We start from the raw sequence: 22,999 nt of genomic DNA, 5'->3' as shown, positions 1-22,999 counted from the left end.
TATTTATGCAGGAGGCCATGGGCAGACATAGGCAGACATGGGCATCGGCATCGGGCATCGGGTCAGCTTGCCTGCGTCTGCGTCTGCTTGTGGCACAGTGCAAAACACCATGACCTGCAGGCTTATCAGTCACAACACCTAAGCTGCAGTTTCAAGGAAATTAGTGTCTTTGTTCTGCAACTGAGTATTGCAATATTGTTTTCGTCTTGGCAGCACGCCTACGAGTCCTGGGCTCACTCACTACATATTCATCATGTTTGCTATTAATATACCTCCTTACCTGCAAGACGCGGAAACCGACTGCTGCTGCAAATGTTAATATTATTGCTTCTTACCGAGACCCCCCTATTTCCTATTTCCGTTACTCCTCCAGTCACTCGGCTTAGGGTTGCAAAAGTAAACAAAGCGGCTTTTTTTCGCGGCAAACAAACTTTAGCTTCCAGCGAGGGCCCCCAGAGGGCAGCCGCGAATTCTTATTTTTACAGCAAAATGCCGGCCGTGGATATAAATCTGCGGCAACTCGTTAGCGATGGCATCCAATGCATGCGATCTCCTTACTCTTCCTCTCCTTCCGGATAAGCCAGCTTTTCGGCTGCTTGCCAATCTGGGTTGCGGGAGTACGACTCGCGGACCGGAGCCAGAATTTGGACGATAGATTCCGAGACGGCGTTCTTGAATGCTTCGTGGGATTGCAGCTGTGTGTATTCCTGCTCAATCTCAAGGTATGTTTGGTAGTGCTTGGTCGTCCCGTCGACACTCATGGTAAACACCGTGCCCGTTGGGCCAGCATATGGCGGCGACTCTGGCACCCCTCTACCCTCAGTCAGACTATAGCCGATCTCTCCCCAAGATCTCTCGAGGCGAAGCCGATTGAGCGGTATCAAGATCAGTCTCACGATGGCCAGCAGTCCATTCGTCTTCGCGTCTCCTTCTCTGCACTGCACGGCCATGATCTTGTTGCGAATCGTCTCTGGAGAATCGAGACAGTCAATTTTGGAATCCGGAAGGGATGCGGACATTTTGCCTCCGTTCAGTCCCGGGAGCATGTCGTTCATCAGATGCGCACGCTTCTTGTACCCCATCTTCGGGAGTAGCTCTTCAGCGAATTCGAATAGGCCTCGCTTGCATATGGTCAGCCTTGATGCAAACGGAGGAACTCTGAAATAGCCTGCCTGGTCGAGCCCGCCAAAGTCAAAATCCGACCCTTGATACTCCTCATCCAGAGCTTGCAAGATGGGCGTAAGCACTGGAGACGAAGTCAGCGCATGTCTTCTAGCTGTGGTATGAGAGCGTACTGGGGCCAAACATGGTGCTCACCCCCACTTCATCTCCTGTCTCCCGTAGCTGACGTTGCGATGACAGGGCAGACAATCTGTACATGTCCATGATGTGCCTGGGAGTGTAAGCGTACGAAGACTGTAAGACACGCGGTAATTAGTGATTGCCTCAATCGGGAAGTCTTGAGGGAAAGGAAGGGCTCAGACATTCCCCCCCCCCCCATTGCGTACCTCGTCCACGAAAGGGAGACTCGAAGCCGGAACTCCAATAGCGTCGAATACGGCTCCCAATACGAACTTGTAGAACTTCTTGCGTTGCTCCACTTGGCTGATCGGGTACTTGAAGTTGATAAGGAAGCCATAGATGTCTAGTCAGCCGTCAGATGTGAAGGTCGAGAGAAGCAAAGAGTAGGTGGCCATCACCTCCCAAACAAACATTGAACTAGATCTTATTAGTCACAGCATTTAGGGTTTTCTCCCTCTTTCTTTCTCTTCTTAGGGGGAGGGGAGCGAGAATCGTAACACCTACATCAACACCCGCTCGGAGAAAGTCCACCATCTTCAACAGCGGCACCATGTATCCCAGATGCGGTCTCCCCGTTGGCACCGTCACTATGCCATCAACAACTGTCGGATTTTCTCGGGATGGGTTTCTTTTCACCTACCCCAGATCCCCTTGGGACTTCTGCTGCCCTCCGTCAAGATTGCCTGGATCTCGTCGGTGCCTGAGACGGCGGGCAGCCCACGGGTTATGAGACTGAGCCTCTCGCCTGTACTCAATGTCTGGGCCAACATGTTTCTGGGTCAGCCTGATAAGCAACTAGATTCGCTCAAGCTTGACGATTTCAGTCTTCTTGACGGTTTATCTGAAGGATAGATAGGGTCCGGCTGCTAGATGAGTGAGTGCCCACGCTGCTGACTTGGACCACATGGGGTGTCTCGAGCACGGGCAGCTCCCCAACCTGCTGATTGTGAAAAGGAGGCATTTATTCGAAGTTCGAAATGTCGTGAAACGAGGGGTTGTGTTGTTTTTTTGGCTTCTGATTTCGATGTTTTCTCGTTGCACTGCATATGCATTTCATTCTTTGTTTTACGTAAAGCTTTCCAGCATGGCCATCACTTGCACCTACATCCTGCATCTTATCCTGATTCTGCACAGCTTTTCCAATCCAATCCAATCCAGTCCTGTCAACCATCAATTTCAAGAGCCAATGCAAGCACGAAGCCCTCTGTCCCGTCCGGCGTGGGATGGAATCCTTATCCTGTACGACTATGCTACTACTACAACTACTATTCTACACATCTACCATCCGTTCCTTGACTGCAGACTCTGGCCGCAAGAAGTAGGCGAGGTAGTACCGCTGGGCCTGCCCATCCAGCGGCTGTGTCACCCGGTGGACGGGCGAACGGAAGCGATGCTCTGACAGCTCCTCCAACGCATCGGCCACGTTGACCACGGCGCAGTGCCGTCGAGGCGGGATGAACGCCCACGTCTCGGACTCGAATTGGCCTGATGAGTGGTTGTTGTTGTTGTTGTTGTTGTTATCGACAGACGGCGGCAGCTGCATCTGCAATCCCCACTCGCGGCAGAACAGCATCGTGAGCGTCCCGCCGTCAGTGTGTCGGTAGTCGCCCACCTCTGCCGCCGTCTCCAGGCTCGGCTCGGCGATGAATTTCAGGCCGCTGGCACTGGGCTGGCCGGACCGATGACAAGCCAGCAGATCGGGGCTAAGCCCGTGGAGCATGGCCAGGCAGAGCCCATCGCAGGCGACGCTGAAGGCATGCACCGCAACCCGCCCTGGCTCCAGGATGGGGGGCAGCGAGAAGTTGTCGGGGTCTGCCGCTATCTCGTCCGAGGAGATCTGGGGGGTTTTCCATGCCCACGTCAGTAAATATGATCATATGCACAGGCATTCGCATAGCACACAGAACAGACCTCGGGACGGGACGGGATGGTAGGGGATGGGATGGGATGGGATACGCAGATACAGACGCATACGCACCTCGAACGACTCATCACACGCGCTGGCCTGGTATCCCAGGTCCTGCGACTGCCCTGGTGGGATGTCGCGCCGCACATCCTGCCGCTTGACCGCGTCGGGTTGGCGGAAATATTCATCGGCCAGGGCGTAGACTGCTTCCAGCTCCCGGAGGACCATTCCCTCGAGGATCCCGGGCTGGCTGCTCGTCAGGTCCAGGTAGAAGAATCCCAGGGTGGTGGCAGCCTGCTGGAGCTGCTGCTGGCCCATGGGCGTCGCGAGGTCGGCAGCGGAAATGGTTGGGAGGAGGGCGACGGGGATGGCCTGACCATTGAGCTGCCGGTAGGTGATCATTGTTTTGGTGGGGGGTTGTGGTTTGCGGAGAGAGAGAGAGTGCGTGTGTGTTTGTTTGATGGAGAGGGATGAATGGAGGTATGATGAGTGCTTTTTATATGTAAGTGTATGGCTAATTGCTCGCCCGGCTAGCTGCCCCCATCGGTATGATGGAGAGTAAGCGAGAGAGAGAGGGAAATCGAGACATGGCCAGCCAGCATGATTTCCGTCTTTCTTTCCCCGCCCAGTGATCGACCCGGAAGCTGCAGGTGATTGAACTCCAATACGACACGGCTTTTTCGTGATATGGGCGTCGAGTAAGTGCTCGAGCAGTATCGTCGGGGGTTGGCGTTTGCATGCAACTTTGCTCAGATGAATCAACAATAACAACAACAACAACAACAAAAATGGATCAAGAAGATCCTTCAACCGCCCAAGAATCGCTACCACCGCTGCCATCGCTTCTCGTCCTCGGCCTCAGTCGGACTGCGGGTACCTGTTAGTCAGTCTGCGTTTCTGGAACTCCCTTCTCCTCCATACATACACATACACATACACATTCACATCCATATTCCCATACACACCACCCCACAACACCCTCCCTAGCCTAAACCAAGCCAACTAACCACTCCCCTCTCTTCTTCTCCCCATCAGCCCTCGACGAGGCTCTCAGAATCCTCGGCTATGCAAACATCTACAACATGAACCGGCTCGCTACCGACCGCGCCGCCGACTGCCCCGCTTGGCTGAGAGCGCTGCGCGAGAAGTACAGCGGAGGTGATGGGAAAAAATATGGGGATGAAAGAGAGCGGTTCGGGAAGGAGGACTGGGAGAGGCTTTTGAGGGGATTTTCTGTGAGTTTTTGAGTCTTGAGTTTTTCGTTAGTTGGTTGGTTGGTTGGTTGAAATCGTTGAGACGTACCCCCCTCCCCCCCTTCCATATTGATGTTGATGTATATCATATCATGTACTCCATTCCTGTCTGTTTTCTCCTGTCATCTATCTAACCCTTCGAAAAACAAACGAACAGGTCATCCGCGGTCTCCCCGGCGCAGCCTTCGCCCCCGAACTCATCGCCGCCTTCCCCTCCGCGCGGATCATCCTCACCACCCGCGACGTCGACTCTTGGTATTCGTGAGTCCCCTCTCCTTCCCCTTCCCTTTTCTCTCTCTCCCTCTCCCCTCTCCCCTCTCCCCCACCCTCCATCCATCCCGACTAATCCTTTCCGGGGGACCTCTCCCTTTCCAGATCCTGTCTCCAGACAATCCACTGGCGCGCCCACGATCCCGTCCTGCGCCTCCTCTCCTGGCTCGACGTCGGGCAAGCCAGCCGTCGCTACCAGACGCTGTTCCGCGCCGTGCAGGACGGGCTGTACGAGGGCGACTTTAAGACCAGCGGCCGGGCCGTGTTCGTCGCGCATAATGCGCATGTGAGGAGGCTGGTGAGGCTAAAGGAGGAGGGGGAGGAGAAGCGGTTCCTCGAATTCCGGCCCGGCGACGGATGGCTGCCGCTGTGTGCGTTTCTGGGCAGGGAGGTTCCGGAGGGGCCGTTTCCGCAGGGGAATGGGCCCGAGGCGTTTCGGAGGGAGGCGAGGTGGAGGGATGGGTGGGTGGCGTTGAGGATCGCGGGACGGGCGGTGTTGCTGTTGCTGTTGCTGGCTGTGTTTGGGATGTGGCTTGTGAAGGGGATGTGGGTGGTGATGTACGTATGGTAGGAAAATATATATATAGGTATATATAACATTTAATGGGTGAGGGAGGAAGTGGCCCAGTTGAATATTTCCGTGATGGCTTTTGCGGTACGTGGACGATGTGATATATATTACATGTTACATATCATATATCATATACATGCCCTGCAATATCCATCCGCTCAACCCCTCACATCTCAGCAGCAACTCACACAGTGACACTATCTACGCCTCATCACTCAGAAAAAAAGAAAAGAAAAAAAAACAATAAGAACCGAAACACGTGACGAAGGAAAAGAAAAGAGAATCCAAACGCAAGAGGCCATCCTCACCATCATTCCCACCCAGCTTACTTCTGCCACTGATTCCATAACAGTAGCAATCGAGGAGAGAGAGAGAGAAACGGCCAAGGAATAGATAGATACAAACACAAAGAAAAACGGCAAAAAAAGAATCTCCTGATCCCGTCCACGGAAACTTATTTATTTATGTGTGTTGTAAAAATAATGAATTGATGAGCCGCGGACAAAAGCGACAGCCACATAGATACCGGTAGATACTCCATCTATATATATACCATATGCCATATGCCATTCGCCTCGCTTCGCCTCGCCTCGCCTCGCTTCGAGATCAGGAGTCAGTTTAGGAAGATTGTTTGTCTGTTTATGGAATCCGTAGACTGCCTCGCTTGGTTTGGCTTAGCTGAGCTAGCTTTGATGAAAGAACTTGGTTAACAATGAGAATGAGAATAGTTTGGGGTACCCGTATTTGTATCACGCCACGCCACGCCACGCCACGCCAGACGTAAGTTGTGTTACGATGTTTCTAGCTAAGGTAGCTACCGAGATGAGGGGATGGCTCGCTGACGTATTTAATTTGCACGAGTCATCTGCTTCGTTGGTATGTGATGCTGCATTATATCATAATCACCCCTCAAGAAAAACCCCATATCAATAGACGTATATACCGTCCAAGTTTTATAAATTATCATCATTTTTTTTTTTTTATCTTTCCAAAATTAAAATATTATCTATCGTCGTATCTACAATGTAACCCATCATCATATCATCACATTCTTCACTTTGTCTGCATTTTCGCAAAAGAAAAAAGGAAAAGAAAAGAAAATCCCCCCCCCACACCAATCCAAACGAAAGATCCGCTTTCTTTCTTACCAACTGCGCGCTTATGACCCAATCCCGATTGTCAGTATTTTAAAAAATGCCCCTCCAGCTGTTCTGTTATTTCGAGAGGAGGATTCCTTCCCTCCTTCCAGATCCCATCCGTTGTAAGCGGCCGACGTAAATTTTTCCCCCCTTTCGCAAGCTCTCGCTCCTCTGATGCCTGCCTATGCGGATCCCTTTTTAAACAGCGCCAGCAAAGGCTTGACTGGAAATCTCTCCCCGATGCTCTTCCCGCTCCCCTTCCGGACGCGGACGAGATAGTACGCCAGCACGGCGGCGAAGATGTTGAAGAAGATGTAGGCGAAGCCGATGCCGTAGTCGCGCCAGCGCGTCGAGTACGAGATGGAGACGGAGGCGAGGTACTGGTCGGCGACGGTCGAGGCGCAGTACTGGCAGTCCGAGACGGCGTCCGGGTTGTAGACGGCGCCGCCGGTGTCGGCGGCGTACCTGGAGAGGTAGGCGCCGCAGGAGGTCCCGGCGGGGGGCTGCATGATGGCGACTTCGGTGGAGGAGCAGCGGATGGGGCGGCCGGAGAGGCCAGTTGAGGCGACGGCTGAGACGAGATCTGTTTTTTCCTCCATTAGTACTGTGGAGGGCGGGTCTGCGGGGTGGCAGGAGGAGATGGCATGGGATTGCTTACAGGTCAGAGGCGAGACGCGGTACATGAAGATCCAGAAGCCGGGCAGGGCGTTCGGCGGTTGGAAGACACCGTTGAAACTCAAGGTGAGGGAGAACATGAGCGTGGCGATGTTCCCGGCTGTCTCCGAGTCGGGCAGCGCCGCGATCATCATGTGCGCGAAGGTCGACGTGAACACGAAGAACTGGACCAGGAGGAGCAAGACGAGGCCTTGGCGCTCCCCGGAGGGGATGCCCTCTCGAGTGTAGATCGGATAGAAGTAGGATGCCCAGACCATGATACCGAGAATGATCTGATACGGGATTTCGACGACGATGTTGGCGATGAGGAACGTCTTCCAGGAGTAGGCCTTCGATGGACGTTCCCGAACTTCGTACAGGTCACGCTGCAGGATGAAGCGAGGCATGATCTGTTGGACCAGGGTAGTGAAGATGGTGGTGATCATGAAGATGGAGAAGATGGCGTTTTGGAGACCTTGCTGGCTGGGGTCGACGTGGAAGAAGGAGAAACCGATGAATAGTGACGAAGCCACTCCAAGCATGAGCTTAGCGAAGACGTACTCGGGTGTTCGCCAGTATTGCTGGAAGACACGGCTGGTCACTTCCACGAGTTGATCGAAGAACGGCATAGCGAACTCGGAGTGCGATGTGTTGTCATCGCCGCCTGATTCTCTTCCCATCTCGTTCTTGATCCGGGCAAGTTCAGTTTGGACTTGGTTAACTTCCTCGCTGCCCTTCCAGACCTCGTGCCAGTCTTTGGAAGACTTGCCGGAAGCACCAGCTCCGACCATCTTGAGCATGTATTCAGCAGGGTTTTCGTCTTCGCCGCACCTTTCGGCGCCGTGGGATTCAAAATAGTCGAGAAGCGTTTTACTATTGTCCCCAATGTCACCAAAATAAACTGTGCGACCCCCCTTGGCTAGGAAGAGGAGTCGGTCGAATTCCTGAAAGAGAATGGCACTAGGCTGATGAATGGTAGCCAGGACAGCTTGTCCGTTATCCGCGAGCTTTCTTAAGAAAGCAACGATGGCCCAGGATGATTGCGAATCCAGACCCGAGGTAGGTTCGTCTAAGAAGAGCAGGAGAGCCGGCTTTGCCGCTAACTCGACACCGATGGTAAGCAACTTGCGCTGCTCGACATTCAAACCCTCTCCAGGAACACCAACGACAGCCTCTGAAAAGTCCTCCATGTTCAGCATCTTGATGACACCCTCGACGAACTCGTACTTTTCTTTCTTAGACACAGTCTTAGGTTGACGAAGCATAGCCGAGAAGCGCAGGGCTTCGCGAACAGTCGTGGTTTCAAGATGCAAATCTTGCTGCTGGACGTAACCCGTCTTGCGCTGGAAGGAGTTATCCAAAGGCCTTCCCGACACCAGCATATCACCAGTAACGACACCCATAGAGACACGCTGAGCTAGTACGTCGAGCAAGGTCGTCTTTCCTGCACCGGAGACGCCCATCAATGCAGTGAGAGTACCAGGCTTGACCCATCCTGAAACGTTGTCCAATAAACGGCGAGGCTCGCCCTTGATCTTTATATCGTAGCAAACGTCCTTCCAAGTAAAAACATCGGTCTGAGGGGCCAGTGCGACGGCCTCCCTGTCGCTCTCTTTTTCTTTCCGCTCGTCATCTTTTGCGGGACTCTGGACTCCAGTGGAAGGCATAGGAGCTCCTTCATCTTGCCTTGCCGCCTTTTCGGCGGCCTCCAGATGCTGAGGGACGTGGCCACGACGGAACAACAAGACCTCTGCTTTGCTGTCGGTCGAAGCATTGAGCTCGGTTGCTGTAAGGTTTACCGCGAGGAAGAAGATCATGAAGGCAAACATGAAACCGAGATTTCGCCAGATGTGGGAATACGAGTACTCAAACTGAGATTCAACGTAATCGTCTCCTGATACGGTGAGTTGGCCCTGAACGGCTCCCGCAACAGCGCAAATGAATTCGTTGCCGGTGCTGGGGTATCCGGGCCCTGACGGAACGACTTGGGAACATGCGAATCGTCTACCGTGTAGCTCATTGACGAACAGACCTTCAAACTACAGGACAGTCAGATCTCCAATCTCAAGTAACTACGAGGAGTGCCAAATTTAATCATGAAATGGGGGCGAGCAAGTTTCGTGAATGATTAGGATTGAAGATTCCCGAGAAAGCCCCTCAGAGGGGGAGCGAACGCTTGGTGAATACATACTGCATAGGCAACCGGATTGATCCAGGATATCCACTTGAACCATGGGTGCATAAGTGGTCTAGGAATTACGAAGCCAGTGTAGATGACAATGGCCAAAGTAGCGACTCCTGCGATAGCGAGAGCTTGTGAGACCGTCTTGGTACTCGCAGCGATAGACCGGTAGATTTGAGACATCTGGTAGCTCTGTCAGCAAAAATTCGCAATGGGAACTTCGGGAATACCCACCGTCAGGATTACAACGAAGTTAAACAGAAAGAAGATGAAGAACTGGGACGGTTCCCGTCGCAATCCAGCCAAGAAGTACAGGATGATATTGAAGCAGGTGGCAATCATGAACTTGACGGGAATGTCTGCAACTATACCAGCCATGGCCTCAGTGAAAGGGTGATAGAAAGCATAGGAAGCCTGCTTTTCGACGATAGGACGTTGGCTGTACAAAGTGTTGATCTCAGAGATGGCGATGAGGGCGTTGAGGAGGACAGCGAAGAAAAGCACACCACCCTTTTGGAAGAAAGCGGCCGAGTCGTTGCGTGTGCCGTAGAAAAGAGACCCAATGATCAGAGCCATGCCAATCTGTCCCACTATAGTGGTGATAGTCGAGGTCTTGTCGTTCCATAAACGTTGGTAGGCTCTCTGAGTGCAGTACTTGACTTGCATCGGAATGCTGACGGTGTACTTGATCCAAGTTAGCCCTGAATCTCAGTATCGAGACTCACAAACTCCGAAGTTCGGTCAGGGGAGCCAAATATCAAGACGTCAATTACAAAGGGAAAGGGGTGTGCACATACTGGTGACGCGGGTCGGACGTGGTTTGCCTGCATGCCTTTCCGACTAGCAGTAAACTGCTTGAAGGTCTCGTCGCCACCAAATTCGACTTCGTGGTCCTTGGTCTCCTGCTTCAAGGCTTTGTAGTGCGCCGACTCTTTCCAGTATTTCTCGAATTCGTCTGGCGTTTGGGGAACTTTGTTTTGCATGTCCTTGCGTGCTGTGCGTTCCACCGGGTTTGTGACAGAAGTCAGGAAATCGCCCGTCGTTTGGCGAGGAGGACACTCCCAGCCCATATCCAAGAAGTACTGCTTCGCTTCCTCACACGGTCCATAGTAGATTTGTCGCCCCTCGTACAGCACCACGGCCTTATCAAACTCGTCGTAGATGGCTTGCGAGGCCTGGTAGATCGCGACCAGGTGGCATGCTCCACTGAGGTTGGAAGACATGCGGAGTGATCTGGTGAACTCCAAGGCCGTGGCCGCATCCAGACCTCGCGTGGAGTTGTCCCAAGCAGCAATTGGCGATCCCGCGAGTGCCATCTCGGCAATACTGACACGCTTTCTCTCTCCCCCAGAAACACCTCGCACAAAGTCGTTTCCCACCTTGGTGTTGTATGTATGTGAGAGGCCAAAGGTAGCCATGAATACCTTGGCGATGTGTTTGGCCCAAGTCTCGCGATCAAGTCCATCTATTAGTCGCTGCTGTGGTGTCCTGACGCGAGCCGCGAATTCCAAGGTTTCTCCCACTGTAAGATGTGGAAAATGCTTGTCGACTTCCTGATTGTAGACAAGTTCTCCCTTGAACTGTGTGGTCATCTGCTTCTGCGAGATTCCTGCCCAGATGATTTATTTTAGCATCGATCAGAGCAGATTGCCAGTATACGAGACTCGCAGGGGTGGGGGCATATATACATACCATTATAGTGAATCTCTGATTGCTTCTTCATATCCAAACCCGTCAGTTCGCCCATGAGAGTCTTGAGGAGCGTGGAGCACCCTGATCCAGGTCTGCCCAGCACGATGAGCATCTCTCCAGTCTTCAGGCAGCCCTCGAATTCGTTCAAGATCGTCTTCTCTGGGCCCTTTCCAAATACCTCTCCCAATCGAAAAGGTGCAAGGAAGAGTGATCCGACGTTCTTCTGCAGGTTGATTGCCGACCCTGATCCGCATACTTTCAGGTTCTTCCAGACGATACCGGCTCGTCGTTGCACTACATTATTTTGATCCATCAAACTCATTACCCTGAAGTTGTCAAAGTGAGTAAGTTGTGAAATAGGAGCACTGGAGATTAACCCACATTCGAGTCCATTTGTACACATCAAACTCAGCAGACGCCGGATCGAGCACTGGGTCGCCTATCTTGACGCCAGCCAGCGTGTCCTGTCTTTCCATTTGCCCCGTCGCGCCTGTATTCGTCTTGGACAGGGCCCCTCGGCCACTGAATGTCGTTGCAATCCTCTGCAGCTCGATCCGGTCTCCAGGAATGACCGGCTGGAACTGGCGTCGATCCCGAGCCGACCTGGAGGTCTGCACTCGCTCCAGCCTATCCTTCTCGTCAAGATCATCCGTGGAGCTGTCATTGCCGAAGGTCGATGGCCGCTCCACCTCATCGTCGGCGTACCCAGGATAGTCGGTTGTGCTGTTCAAGATGTTCTCTTCGCGGGTTGGCTCGAAACCGTGCTTCTCGTTCTCTGAGACCATTGTTGACATATACTACTCTGGAATGTGTCGTTTTTTCTTTCCCCTTTTTTCTTTCTTGTTTTCGGTGGCGTAGTGAAGTCAAGGAAAGAGGAGCAGGATGACCACTTGCATCCAAACAAGAGTCCAAGGTAGATCTGAAGAGGGCTCTGGCTATGTTTTGTATGCTCCAGATCCAGCTCAGCCCGGAGACAGTTCAGAGGGAGGAGTGGGGAGGTTTTTATTTTGTCTGTCCTGACCTCTAGCTTGACTACTGATCTAGTTAGCCGGGCTCGGCCATTGAGGTCATCCGAGCACGGGCAGACCAGTGGGTAGTAAATACTGAAAGCTTTGACGACGCCGTCCAGAGTTTCGATCGGATCTTTCCAGAAACCCGAGGGCCGATGGCGGGTTTGGGAGAATGTCACGTTATGTCTGAATATACAGATGTGAGTTGTATCTGAGACGCTTGGAGATGTTGATCCGGGAAGGGAATGCGAAACGTGAATGGTGAATAGCAGCTCCCAAACAATATATGAAAAAATCAATAATCTCAGGTTCTGGTTCTGGTTCTGGAATGCTGGGGATTGGCCCCGAGCGGCGTGCGTGAATTCTGATTCAGTTCAGCTGCCAGTGGCGTCGAAGATGGCGTCCTCTCGCTCGGCACTGCCATGACTGGAATTGGCATTGCTGACATGTGAATGCTGACATGAGGCGACAGCAAGGCGCTTGATATGCGTTTGGTGATGTGTTGTAAAGTGAAGTTATATCTGAGATTTATCATTGATCAAGTTATGTATACGAAGTATATGTGTATATATACAGAAGTGGTGGGTGGACCAGGGACTTAGGCGAGCCGACGACGGGTGATCGTCGATAAGATAAGACCGGAGCAGGGGCTGATGGATATGTGTTGATTCATCAATAGATATGGATATGGGTATGGATATAGATATAGATATAGAAATAGATATAGATATATTATTTCACCAGCCCTAGATTATCAGAGTGGTTCGCTTGTCTTCTCTTCCATTGATACTTCGTTTTCTAATTTTCATTCTACTACTCCATGTCAATATAAAGCTCGCTTACGGTAAGCTCCCGCGATAGGCTTCAGTCTTTTCAGGAGATCGAGTCCGGGCAGGTAACCACTGACTGATTCATGTTCTCTTTCATTTTCGTTCTCATCTCATCTCATCTGATCACATCCCATATCACCTCACTCTTACTCTCCCTCTCTCTCACTCTCCCTCTCGGCATTCCCGTTCGCGGACTTCGGCACCCATTGAACTCCGTGCAGCGCTGATCTGATCTGCACTAGGAGTCTTTACTCCGTACGGATTTGCTTGCTTGCATCTCCACAATTGACGAGGATAGAATCAAGACACAAGAGTCAAGAGCAAGCGCTAACAGAGACATGACGTTTATTTCCCGAGGCTTGTTCGTTGTTCGTTGGTCTTTCGTTTACTGCTCGTCGTTCGTCGTTTTTCCACGGCCGAACGAGCTTGCACTCCCTCCCTCACTTACTCACTGCACGAGCGGAGGAGGTCAAGGCCACCGATCCGGGGACAGGAACGGTATGGTTCAAGGCGTCGAGGGCTGGCCCTACGACGAGCCGGAGTGTACGAGCGATGGCCTCTTCCAGCGCCCAGAGTATTACCGAGCTCTTGGGCATCCTAAACGAATCCGATGACTATCATTACTATCCCCCTCTATGAATAAATGTCGGGCCCAGTTCAGCTCTATAAGTCGTAGAGCGGTGATTTCTGAATGGCTTAAAGCCCTGTCAAGCCCATTGCACAGACTAGATGCTGGCTCAAAGACACTTTTCAGGGCTGAATGAATTCTTATACTACAGTTGATCGGTTTAAGACCTGGTTAGATCTCTTGCAAAATATTCCTCTCGACATGTATTCATTTCGGGGGGGGGGGGGGGGGGGGTACCGGTATATGCGCCCCTCGCTTATCTACACATCGCTCGCGGCCCCAACAGCCATGAGCGCATCCGACTCCCTAGTATGAGCAGCAGCAGAAAAGAGGACCTATGAGAAGTGGGAGAGGAGGATGATTGTTAGTCGAAGAAGCGAGGAAAGTCTATATACTTTTTAGTGCCACTAAGAGGTCGTGACGTAATTAAGATGGATGCTTTCTTTTACGAACTTTCTACTTATTCCCTTTTTAATAGAAGATAAGCACCCGTGAATCAATCTCTCTTGTCGGGCTGCTTACCTACACTTAATTTATGTAGTTGTAGTGATGAATTATGTAGCCACGTGGGACTATTCCATACCGATCTGACAGGATTTCTGAGCGTGCTAAGCTTTAATCGCCCGTATTGCATATCTTGTGCTCGGAAAGGGTCGGCCCGGATTAAGTATATTGTACAGCTAAGCCTAAGTCGGCTAAGTATCTTGGCAGCCACTCAACGTATCAGCGGTAATTGGAATCCGGTAAGTCATTCAGTCACGTGGCATCATTTCGGTCATCTACGTACCGCGGCGTGGCAACGCGTTACCGGTATCTGAATACGCGAGCACGCGCTACTATTTTTTATCTTTTTATAAGAACACGTTATTTGTATAGAAGTGCACGCGCCTCTTGTTTTGAATTGAGCTTTTAATAAAGCTAATGAAGCCAATAAAGCCGTCGCCTCGCATCTTGCCAGGCTCTATAGCGCCCGCTTGTCGAATTCGACAGTCAGGAGGATGTCAACAACATGTCATGTAGCGAGACCCGCAGCGCAAATACCAGCACTACCCTATCTGGGTCCGGGTCCCCTCCCTCAATTTCGACCTCGACTGGTCGCTCCTCGATTCTGCGGCCTTCCCGCTCTCGTTTATTAGCCCTTGCAGCGAGAATTTTCCTTCCTGTCCATCTCTACATCCAAGGACGCAAGCGCTTCCAACAGCAGCAGCAGTGATTTCGCGGAGAAGTTCCTCTTCTTCAACAACAATAACAACAACAACGCCTTGCCCTCCCCTCCCCTCGATGCGCATCTTGAAGGCGGGTTTGAGTTTGGCTTTGTGATTGTAATTAGTAATTATATCAGAGCTATATTTGCAACAAAAAGAAGAAGAGGAGGAATCCAAGAAATCTGATCTTTGACTAGCGAGGGCTATTCATCAACTGAATAGCAGGTTTCGTTTACTATCGTGTTAGCTACTAAAGCTGTCCCAACTGCCAGACCGATGAGCGCGTGCATCTACCGCCAACAGCAGTATCTTCTTCGTCCTACTGCTGCAATCCACACGCAACCACCTTCCTGATCCATCTGCTCTTTACCGCCAACTCAGCAGTCGGGAACATTTTTCGTTTCGGGCGGCCCTTGTGATGGGCGATACATACCTATACCCATACCCGTACCCATTTCCATCTCAACATCTACCGTGCTAGTTATTCGCGCATGTAAACCAAGACACCTTGAATCCCTATCCCCATCCCCTATCCTCATCCCCATCCCCCACTCCCTATTTCCACGAACCCCATCCTTCATATAATTTACACCATAAAATCTCCAATCCGATCTCATATCATCTTGTCCAAATACCACCATCAAAAGCCCCCTACAGCGAAATATCGCCATCCATACTATCACCAACCAAAAGAAAGAGGGAAAAGAAAAAGAGAAAAAAAAAAAATTATATATATGTATTAATACATTATAATCTCCCCCCTTTCAAACCCCCCCCCCCCCCCCCCCCCCCCAAAAAAAAGCACTCAATCAACACAGTAAAGTAAAAACAAAAAACTCAGATCCCTCTAAAACCTCTCACCTGTTCCTGACCTATTCTCCAAGCTCTCCACCAATCAAATACACATACATACATACATACATCTAAGCTTCTCACGCCTACGCGCTCAGCGAACGGATCGCGCTGATGGAAAATATCCAGATGCAGATGCAGATCTGATCCGATCCAGATCCAGATCCAAGTCCAAGTCCAAGTCCGCGAGCTTGGAAAAACCACGCGAAGAAAAAAAAAAAAAAAAAAAAAAAAAAAAGGGATTTCTTCAAGAGGCGGAATTCAGCATTAATTTATTGGTATGGTATGATATAACATGATAGGTATAGTATGGCATGGTATGTATAGTACCGGTATAGTATGACTAATCATCGCCTAAAAGCACAACGTAAACATACACAGAGCGTAAGCGTAAACCAGCTTTCACACCTTCGCAGTCTGGTTTCAAGATTAGAAGCAGGTTGGAATTGAGTCGGTCGAGGATGGGAATAGAGTTGGGATAGGGATAGGGATAGGGGGTGCGGTTGTGTGTGTTGGATTAGGTATGCTTGGGGAATGCGCTGAGACGGAGGTTTGATTTTAGTTGGGTTGGGTTGAAGCTTGGATGTTGGATGTTGGATGTGGCTACAGTGCTATATGGAGAGAGTAGGAGGATGGTTGGTTGAGAGTCGGGTTTGGATTTGATGCGGTGGTTGCGGTAGGTGTGGCAGTTGATAGTTGGGAGTGAGTGAGTTGAGGAAGTGGTTTAGTTTATCTTGGAGCTTTAATTGGCTGACGATGGTTCAATCGTTCTTTTTTTCTTTGAAGCTGGACTCAGGGAAGGGAGAAAGAGGGAGAAGAAGAGGGAGAAGAAGGAGAAGAGGGAGAAGTGGAAAGGTGGAAAAGTGGAAGGTTGGACGATGAGAAAGATTTGAGTTGAAGGGGGTGGGAGAGGGGTAGTTACGAGATGGGGGGGGTTAGAATGGATGAATGGATGAATGAAGGGGATGGATATGGATATATATATAGATGTAAAAAGAAGGAAGAAGAAGAATTTAATGATCAAAGTTGTTGGATTGTCTTCCATTTAAGTAAGGAATATAAGCACAGAGTTTCACTCAAATCACACAAAAAGAATCTTCGCGCATGCTATGCTATATTATTATTACGCTTCTTTCTTAAAAAGCTGATCAAGAGAGATCCGAGTCATCGTCATTATCACCTCCAGAGTCTATAGCTCGATCGTTTCTCTCTCGATCCTTTCTAGCTAAAGCGCGCTTCTTCTTCTGCGGCGGCGCACGCTTCTTCTTCACGGCTTTCTTCGGCTTTTTTCTTGGCGGTTCTTCATATCCATCTCCATCCTCGTCCTCTTCATCTTCACGCTTTTCCTTACCATCTTCATCCTTGTCGCTAACCCGAGCAGCGACTCGTATCGTCGTGCGACGAAGACGGTCACTCAGCTTAGGACCACCTGGAGCCGGGTCCGGGATGGCCTTCTCGTCCGTCGAGTCCGCAACATAGCGCTCGTCATCCGAAGCCATGAGGTAGTTCCCCGCCGTCTCGTCCGCGACCCTCTGCGCCTCTTCGGCGTCACGGAGGATCTTTTGCGATGCAGGCCACTGGTGCGTCATCTTAGCCTGGATGGTCAGCGCCGTGCGGAAAGGCGCCAGCCGATTCTCTTGCAGGCAGGGGTCCTTCTGGATCCGCTGGGAGATCAGGGGCTCCCCTCTCAGCTGGATGGTGCCGGCCAGGTTCAGGCGCTTGTTAAACTCGTTGGCGGTGCGGTTCCACTTGGGCTTGTACTTGCCGGTTCGCTCCAGTTGCGCTCTCAACAGTGAGGTGGCGAGCTGCTGTTCGCTGATGAGCCAGTGTTCGCGCGTCTTGCGCTTGTTTCCGAGGTAGCGGACAATGAGCTAGTTGCGCCATTGGTTGAAGGCCATCAAAGTGTGTGAGGATTCCCAGGAGGGTGCTAGGTGCTCATCGAGGTCGTTGCGGGTGATAGATGCGGTCTTAGCTGGGATGCGCTTGTTCTCGTCGTCTGGATCCACCTTGTCGAGGTAGATGGTGAACTTGTACATCGAGGGATCAGAGGTGCCGGGCAAAGCAGGATTCCTAATCAAGGTAGGGTCAGGAATGGCGAGCGAGCCAGCCTCCTTTTTTGCACCAGTGTATTGAGCCTAGGAGTAAATTCAGCTTCTTCTCGCCCTGGAGGCGGGAGGGCGATTCTCGACTGACGTATCTCTTCCCATCTGGTCTCACTGCGGTGGCAGGCTCCAGAACGTATAACTCCTCGAGGTCATACTCATCTTCACCCACGTCGTCTTCGTCGCCCGCGTAGTCTGAACCGTCATCATCGTGAGCATGAGTATTGCGAGCGAGAGCCTTTGGGCTGGCAGGAGGGGAGCCCAAGGATCCAACCAAGTCTGAGTCCATAGCACTAGCAAGAAGGGTGTTTCTGTCAGCCTGTAGAGAGTGTTAGCAAGCTGAAAATAGACATCCTCCACCTGCTCATATGAGGACTGACCGATGGTGATTTGTAACCTTCTGTACCGCAAGCTGCGAGCAAAGTCGGCCAAGTTGAGAATGAAAGCGCGGAGCACTAACCAACCAACTCATCGGCGGCAGCACCTACTCCGTAGAGATGGACCTAGCCCGGCCTCGCTTCGGCTCGCACAAACAAACCCCATTCCCGAAATTCACGCGTTGTGTTATATAACTCAGACGCGTCCGTGTCTTCATCAAAACATACTGAGATCGTGGTAGATGGGCCGGATAGCCTAATCTGGGAGTAACATCCAAGCCATATTCGCGGGAGTGTAAAAATTGCGGGCCTTGTATAGGGGACTTGCTTGGGGAGTGTTCTCACTACCAGCCTGTTTACAAATTCAAGGCCGAGCAGGGCGCACCCTTCGCCGGGTGACGATCGAAGAGTAATGATCGGAAGCATGCGGTAGATATCCTCCTCCTGGTAACAAGGGGCGCAATTGGATTCTCCGGGCACATCAACAAGATCTACGGATCAGCGGCAGTAATATAAGTTTTTGCCTTTTTTTGTACTTTTTTGGGGGGGAAAAAAAAGTATAGCACGTTCGCTTATATTTAGCGATGCGGAAAGAACGAAAATGTATATACAAAATATTATGCGTATTCATCTCTGCTTGTTCTGTCTTACCACCTAATAAAAAACATCAAGCAATGACCAACTTATCAAAAACATTTGTCGACTAATCATCTCAGCGTATTACAAATACATCCACTATCTGTTAAGGCACAAGGCAAGCAAGCACAGAGCAGAAAAAGAACGTTGCAAGAAGCAGTATTTTGGAGAGATAACACCAGGAAGATGAAATTCCGATGTGGTAAAACACTCATCAGTAGCAAAAGCCAATCGGCAGCTGGTTTCCACCCGACAGATTCAGACTCCTCCAAGCTTTCAAACCGTCTAGAGACATAGCTGGCTCCAGACCCAAGAGTAACTGCAATCTCAACGAGGCCATCTCAGTCACGAGCAAGGTCCTCATCTCGACAAGCCCCCAAGATCTCTTTCCATCCCACTGACCCTCTCCTCAAGCTCCTTCTTCTTCCGCTCCAGCTCCCTGATTTCCTCTTCCTCAGCCATCAATTCCTCTTCCGTAACCTCCACTTCGTACTCATTCTCCCCACTTCCCTCGTAGTCCCCGTCATCCTCCTCGTCCCCATCCTCATTCTCGTCGCCCGGCGTATCCCCGCGATTGATCCTCTCTAGCTCCCTCGTCTGCCTTTTCACCCTCTCCTCGTAGCGATTCAGCTCCCGGACAGCCTCCTCGTACCGTCTCCTCAGATCCTCGATCCTGCCCGGGACACCAGGAACGCTGTACACGTTATTCAGCTTCTCTGCTCCTCTCAGCAGAACCTCGACGTCAATCTCCCCTTTGCCCTCTGTCTTGCGAACCTGGTTGTGCAGCTCGGCTCCAAGGACGGCAGCTACAGCCGTGTTTCGACGGGGAGCGCGGGAGCCCGTGGCTGTGCCGGCTGTGACTTCGCCTTGGGTGACATTGAACACGGTCTGCCGGCGGGAGGCAGTGGAGGTCGCAGGGTCCTGGTAGGGCGTGCTGGACGTGATGTGCGGCGGCTGGGAAGGCACGGAGAAGAGCGCGCGCTCGTGAGGTTCGGTGTCTCGGATTAAAGAGGTGATGTCGGGGGCTGAGAGGAGGGCATTGGTGAAGATCTTGGGGGGAGGGAAGCTGGATGGCGGGGTGAGTAAGGGCGAGTGTCAACGAATACAAATATAAAGAAATATAATCGAATGGCAACTGACCGGAGCCCTGCGATAGATTCTGCGGAGAGAGAGATTTGCTCGAGATGACGTTCGAGGAGGGACATTGTGGGCGGCCGATGGGGGATTGAACCAGACTGCTGGCTGGCGGCACCTTGGTCCCGCCAAGAGGGGTCCAGATCCCCCGTCTTGGCTTTGGTCTTGCAGTCACGTGGATTTTCCGTTACAAACGGAAAAAAAGAAAAGAAAAAAAAAGGGAGAGCGGAAAATGAAAACGACAGGAAAAGCCACAAAAGCAGCAATTGACGACAGAGAGCGCTTAAGGTAGATGTTAACAGGAATGTAAGAAGGGGAATGATCAGGCGTTGATTGCCAGTACGCTGTTTACACTGTTACACTGATGGAAAATCGACGTTGCTTTAGCCTTTGTACAGCCACTCATCGAGCGGCGCCTGTTGGGTAAGACATGTGACTGTGATTTGCCGATTTAAGCGCTCCGCAAGCGAGAAACGTGATACGGAACGAGATGAGGGATTCTGGGATCCAGTTAAGCGGCATAGCAGCCGCATCCGACGATATCTCTTCCTTCGCCAAATTTCATGCTCCGGAGCACTCTGTCGCCAAGTCTTCGCAGCGGAATTCGTCGTTGGGATTCTTGGCCGAGAGGCTGGTGCCGATGCAGGATCTTTGTTGATGCTGAACAGCTCTTCGGGAGTGGTGATTACGAGAAAAAATTATCCTTCACCCGTCACGTGGGATGCACGATAATGCAGCTCTCTCTCTCGGTCGGGGACGTTGACACGTTTGCGATTTGCGATGACGGATGTTTTTCGTTGTTTTTTTTCTTTTGCTTGTTGGTGTTTGCCTGTTGAGTGCCAACGCATCAGGCCAGTAAGCGAGTAAATCCTCTTCAAAAGCTTTTTTGCTCTGCCTCTGCTGTACTGGCACCGGTCCCATCGTGTCAAGTCGGGTCGGGTCGAGTTGAGTCATCGGATTTGTTTGTTCCCTCACAAGCCATTTCACCTATCGACGATCCTGGGCGGTCTATATCTGGAATTCTGGTCGCATCGCTGCCCGACAGAATTGGCCCCACGCTCAACCTGGCGGGCTGGCTGGCGGGCGGGCGGGCTGGCTTGTACTGCTTATTGTCGTCGTCGCCACCCTCCTCCGTATCCACATCCACATCCTCCTGCTGCTTCCCTCCCTTCCTCCGCACTGCTATGAACAATCAATAATTGCTCCTAGTTTGACTTCTACTTCTACTTCTACTTCTACTTCTACTTCTGCCTCTACTTCTACTTCTACTTCTGCCTCTACCTCTACCTCTACCTCTACCTCTACTCTTCTACCTCTACCTCTACCTCTACCTCTACCTCTACCTCTACCTCTACTTTTACTTCTACCTCTACCTCTCTCTACCTCTCTCTACCTCTACTTCTACCTCTACCTCTCTCTACCTCTACCTCTACCTCTACCTCTGCCTCTGCCTCTGCCTCTCTACCCGGTACCCCCCCCCCCCCCCCCCCCCCGGTCAGACCCCGATTCCCCACTTGGCCGCACACTCGGAAAAACAAAATCCCCCCTCCCCTCCCCCCCATATCTGTCTACCCCACTGCTCACTGAGTGGCCGCCATATCTGCACGAGTATAAGTTTTCGGCTTTCCGCCCTTTTGCTTCCTCAATCCTACTTTACCTTACCTTCCATCACCCCTCACCTCACCCTCTCCCCTATTCAATAGTCCCGCGGGCACCTCATACATCTTCACACATCACACCAACCTCACTGGTCTTCGGTCTTCGTTTCGAAAAAAAAAAAAAAAAAAAAAACCAAGTCTCCCTGGGTATCCGAAGTTCCCTCCACAGATTATCATGAACTGCGATCCTCCTCGTCTTCCTTCTCCTTGTTGGAGATATTTACCTCGGCGGGCCTTGACGCCTTGACCTGAACGCGTTCATTGATTGCATTGCCAAACTTCTGTGCCCAAGGCGCATCACAGCTCACGAGAAACCGCACCAGAAACCGCATCCATGTGGTCTACCACACCCAACTACAATGCAGGGCCTTCCTCCCCTCCGCAGACTCCCACGATTGCCCCCAGCTCTTTGTTCAAGAACCGCAGAAATGGCATGCATTTTGAGCCTCCATATGCCTCGAAGCAGAATGGCAATATAATCCCCAATGGCAATGGCCCTTACTTCTCCTACACACCTTCCAACAAGCCCTCAGATCTGTCGCCACGATCCTCCTCGCCCGACTCGTCTACCCACGACTCGGACTCGGACGCCAGTGGCAGCCCCCCACGATCCCTTTCCTCTTCGCCCGTTCCCCCATTCTCCGTGACCCCGCCCCTGAATCAAAGAAACGTCATCGTCGAAGGGAATTTCACGGTCGAGGAGTTCGGCGAGAGCGACTACGAGGAGTGGGACTCGGACGACGAGAGTGTCATCCGGCCACACCAGTATGAGGATGCAGCAAGTGACCGAGCGGGATCTGTGAGGTCAGTCTCCAGGACCAGGAACGAGATTGATCCGCGGGTACTATACGGCCTCAAGAACCTACACTGCCAGCCAGACGAGGATGACAGAGATGCTTGGCTTGAAGCCATGAGGGAGGAGAGGCGGAGGAAGCGGAGGAGTTCGGGAAGTGTGCAGAAGAGGACTATAAGCCAGAGCATTGGCAGCGATACGGATGAGGAGGATCTCAAGCCGGTCACGTTTGAAGGAGCGAATGAGATTGGATCCAGTGCTAGGAGGTTACGCAGAAAGACCAAGGGCGAGCGAACCAGTCTCATATTCGACGACCCGCCTCCTAGGATCGATGAAGAGTACGAGGGTCCCGATAGCGTGGAAGAGCTTGTGGAGCTCACTCAAGGGGAAGAAGAGATGGAGGGGGGCGATCTCAGGGAGCTGCCGTACTTTCGATATGTCCAAGACATGGACGTGGATTCGGATGAGGACTGAATAGGCGAGGCGAGTTTTTTTTTCAATGGCAGTGATGAATCTATGACCTACAGGAGACGACGACTTGGAGATTACGTCTATGATTGATGACTTTAGACATGGGAAGGTTTTGGGAAAGGGTTTTTGGGAAGGGGATTTTGGTCAATGGCATCCATCAACTGCGTTGCTTAGGAGGTTTGAGTTTGGCATACGTGGGCATTTGGGAGACTGGGTCGTTTGAGTCTGCATTGCAATTAGAGGTTTTGTTCACACAACTCAAGCCCATTTGCTTGATGACCGAAATTCTATTAAATATCCCCAAAAATATCACTGCGCTCATGGGACAAATATT

At 51.5% G+C, this 22,999-nt stretch overlaps 6 protein-coding genes across 6 annotated transcripts; 2 read left to right on the top strand and 4 right to left on the bottom strand.

Annotated features, from left to right (window-relative positions):
- Positions 1-479: 479 nt before the first annotated feature.
- L3040_009609 (uncharacterized protein) lies at positions 480-2,072 on the bottom strand (the record flags this gene model as incomplete). The annotated part of the gene is made up of 8 exons (XM_066156028.1): positions 480-510; positions 559-1,121; positions 1,173-1,246; positions 1,296-1,416; positions 1,509-1,645; positions 1,701-1,719; positions 1,807-1,889; positions 1,943-2,072. 8 exons carry the CDS (start codon positions 2,070-2,072, stop codon positions 480-482), a joined length of 1,158 nt encoding a protein of 385 aa, XP_066010295.1.
- Positions 2,073-2,572: 500 nt separating this feature from the next.
- L3040_009608 (uncharacterized protein) lies at positions 2,573-3,610 on the bottom strand (the record flags this gene model as incomplete). The annotated part of the gene is made up of 2 exons (XM_007293278.2): positions 2,573-3,139; positions 3,281-3,610. 2 exons carry the CDS (start codon positions 3,608-3,610, stop codon positions 2,573-2,575), a joined length of 897 nt encoding a protein of 298 aa, XP_007293340.2.
- Positions 3,611-3,996: 386 nt separating this feature from the next.
- L3040_009607 (uncharacterized protein) lies at positions 3,997-5,302 on the top strand (the record flags this gene model as incomplete). Its single annotated transcript, XM_007293279.2, has 4 exons — positions 3,997-4,087; positions 4,244-4,443; positions 4,619-4,722; positions 4,837-5,302. The coding sequence occupies 4 exons, from the start codon at positions 3,997-3,999 to the stop codon at positions 5,300-5,302; spliced, it is 861 nt and encodes a 286-aa protein (XP_007293341.2).
- Positions 5,303-6,623: 1,321 nt separating this feature from the next.
- L3040_009606 (uncharacterized protein) lies at positions 6,624-11,754 on the bottom strand (the record flags this gene model as incomplete). The annotated part of the gene is made up of 7 exons (XM_007293280.1): positions 6,624-7,024; positions 7,100-9,134; positions 9,287-9,460; positions 9,512-9,961; positions 10,075-10,886; positions 10,970-11,295; positions 11,351-11,754. The coding sequence occupies 7 exons, from the start codon at positions 11,752-11,754 to the stop codon at positions 6,624-6,626; spliced, it is 4,602 nt and encodes a 1,533-aa protein (XP_007293342.1).
- Positions 11,755-16,642: 4,888 nt separating this feature from the next.
- Positions 16,643-19,814, bottom strand: L3040_009605 (uncharacterized protein; the record flags this gene model as incomplete). The annotated part of the gene is made up of 8 exons (XM_007293281.2): positions 16,643-17,365; positions 17,501-17,629; positions 17,688-17,915; positions 17,977-17,996; positions 18,202-18,229; positions 18,334-18,417; positions 19,012-19,675; positions 19,750-19,814. The coding sequence occupies 8 exons, from the start codon at positions 19,812-19,814 to the stop codon at positions 16,643-16,645; spliced, it is 1,941 nt and encodes a 646-aa protein (XP_007293343.2).
- Positions 19,815-21,735: 1,921 nt separating this feature from the next.
- Positions 21,736-22,668, top strand: L3040_009604 (uncharacterized protein; the record flags this gene model as incomplete). The annotated part of the gene is made up of 1 exon (XM_007293282.1): positions 21,736-22,668. One exon carries the CDS (start codon positions 21,736-21,738, stop codon positions 22,666-22,668), a length of 933 nt encoding a protein of 310 aa, XP_007293344.1.
- Positions 22,669-22,999: the final 331 nt, after the last annotated feature.

Source organism: Drepanopeziza brunnea (assembly GCF_022702325.1).
Source record: "Drepanopeziza brunnea f. sp. 'multigermtubi' strain 214-2 chromosome Unknown ctg19, whole genome shotgun sequence".
In the NCBI taxonomy this organism is placed as follows: domain Eukaryota; kingdom Fungi; phylum Ascomycota; class Leotiomycetes; order Helotiales; family Drepanopezizaceae; genus Drepanopeziza; species Drepanopeziza brunnea.
This window is presented reverse-complemented; position numbering and strand designations above follow the sequence as displayed.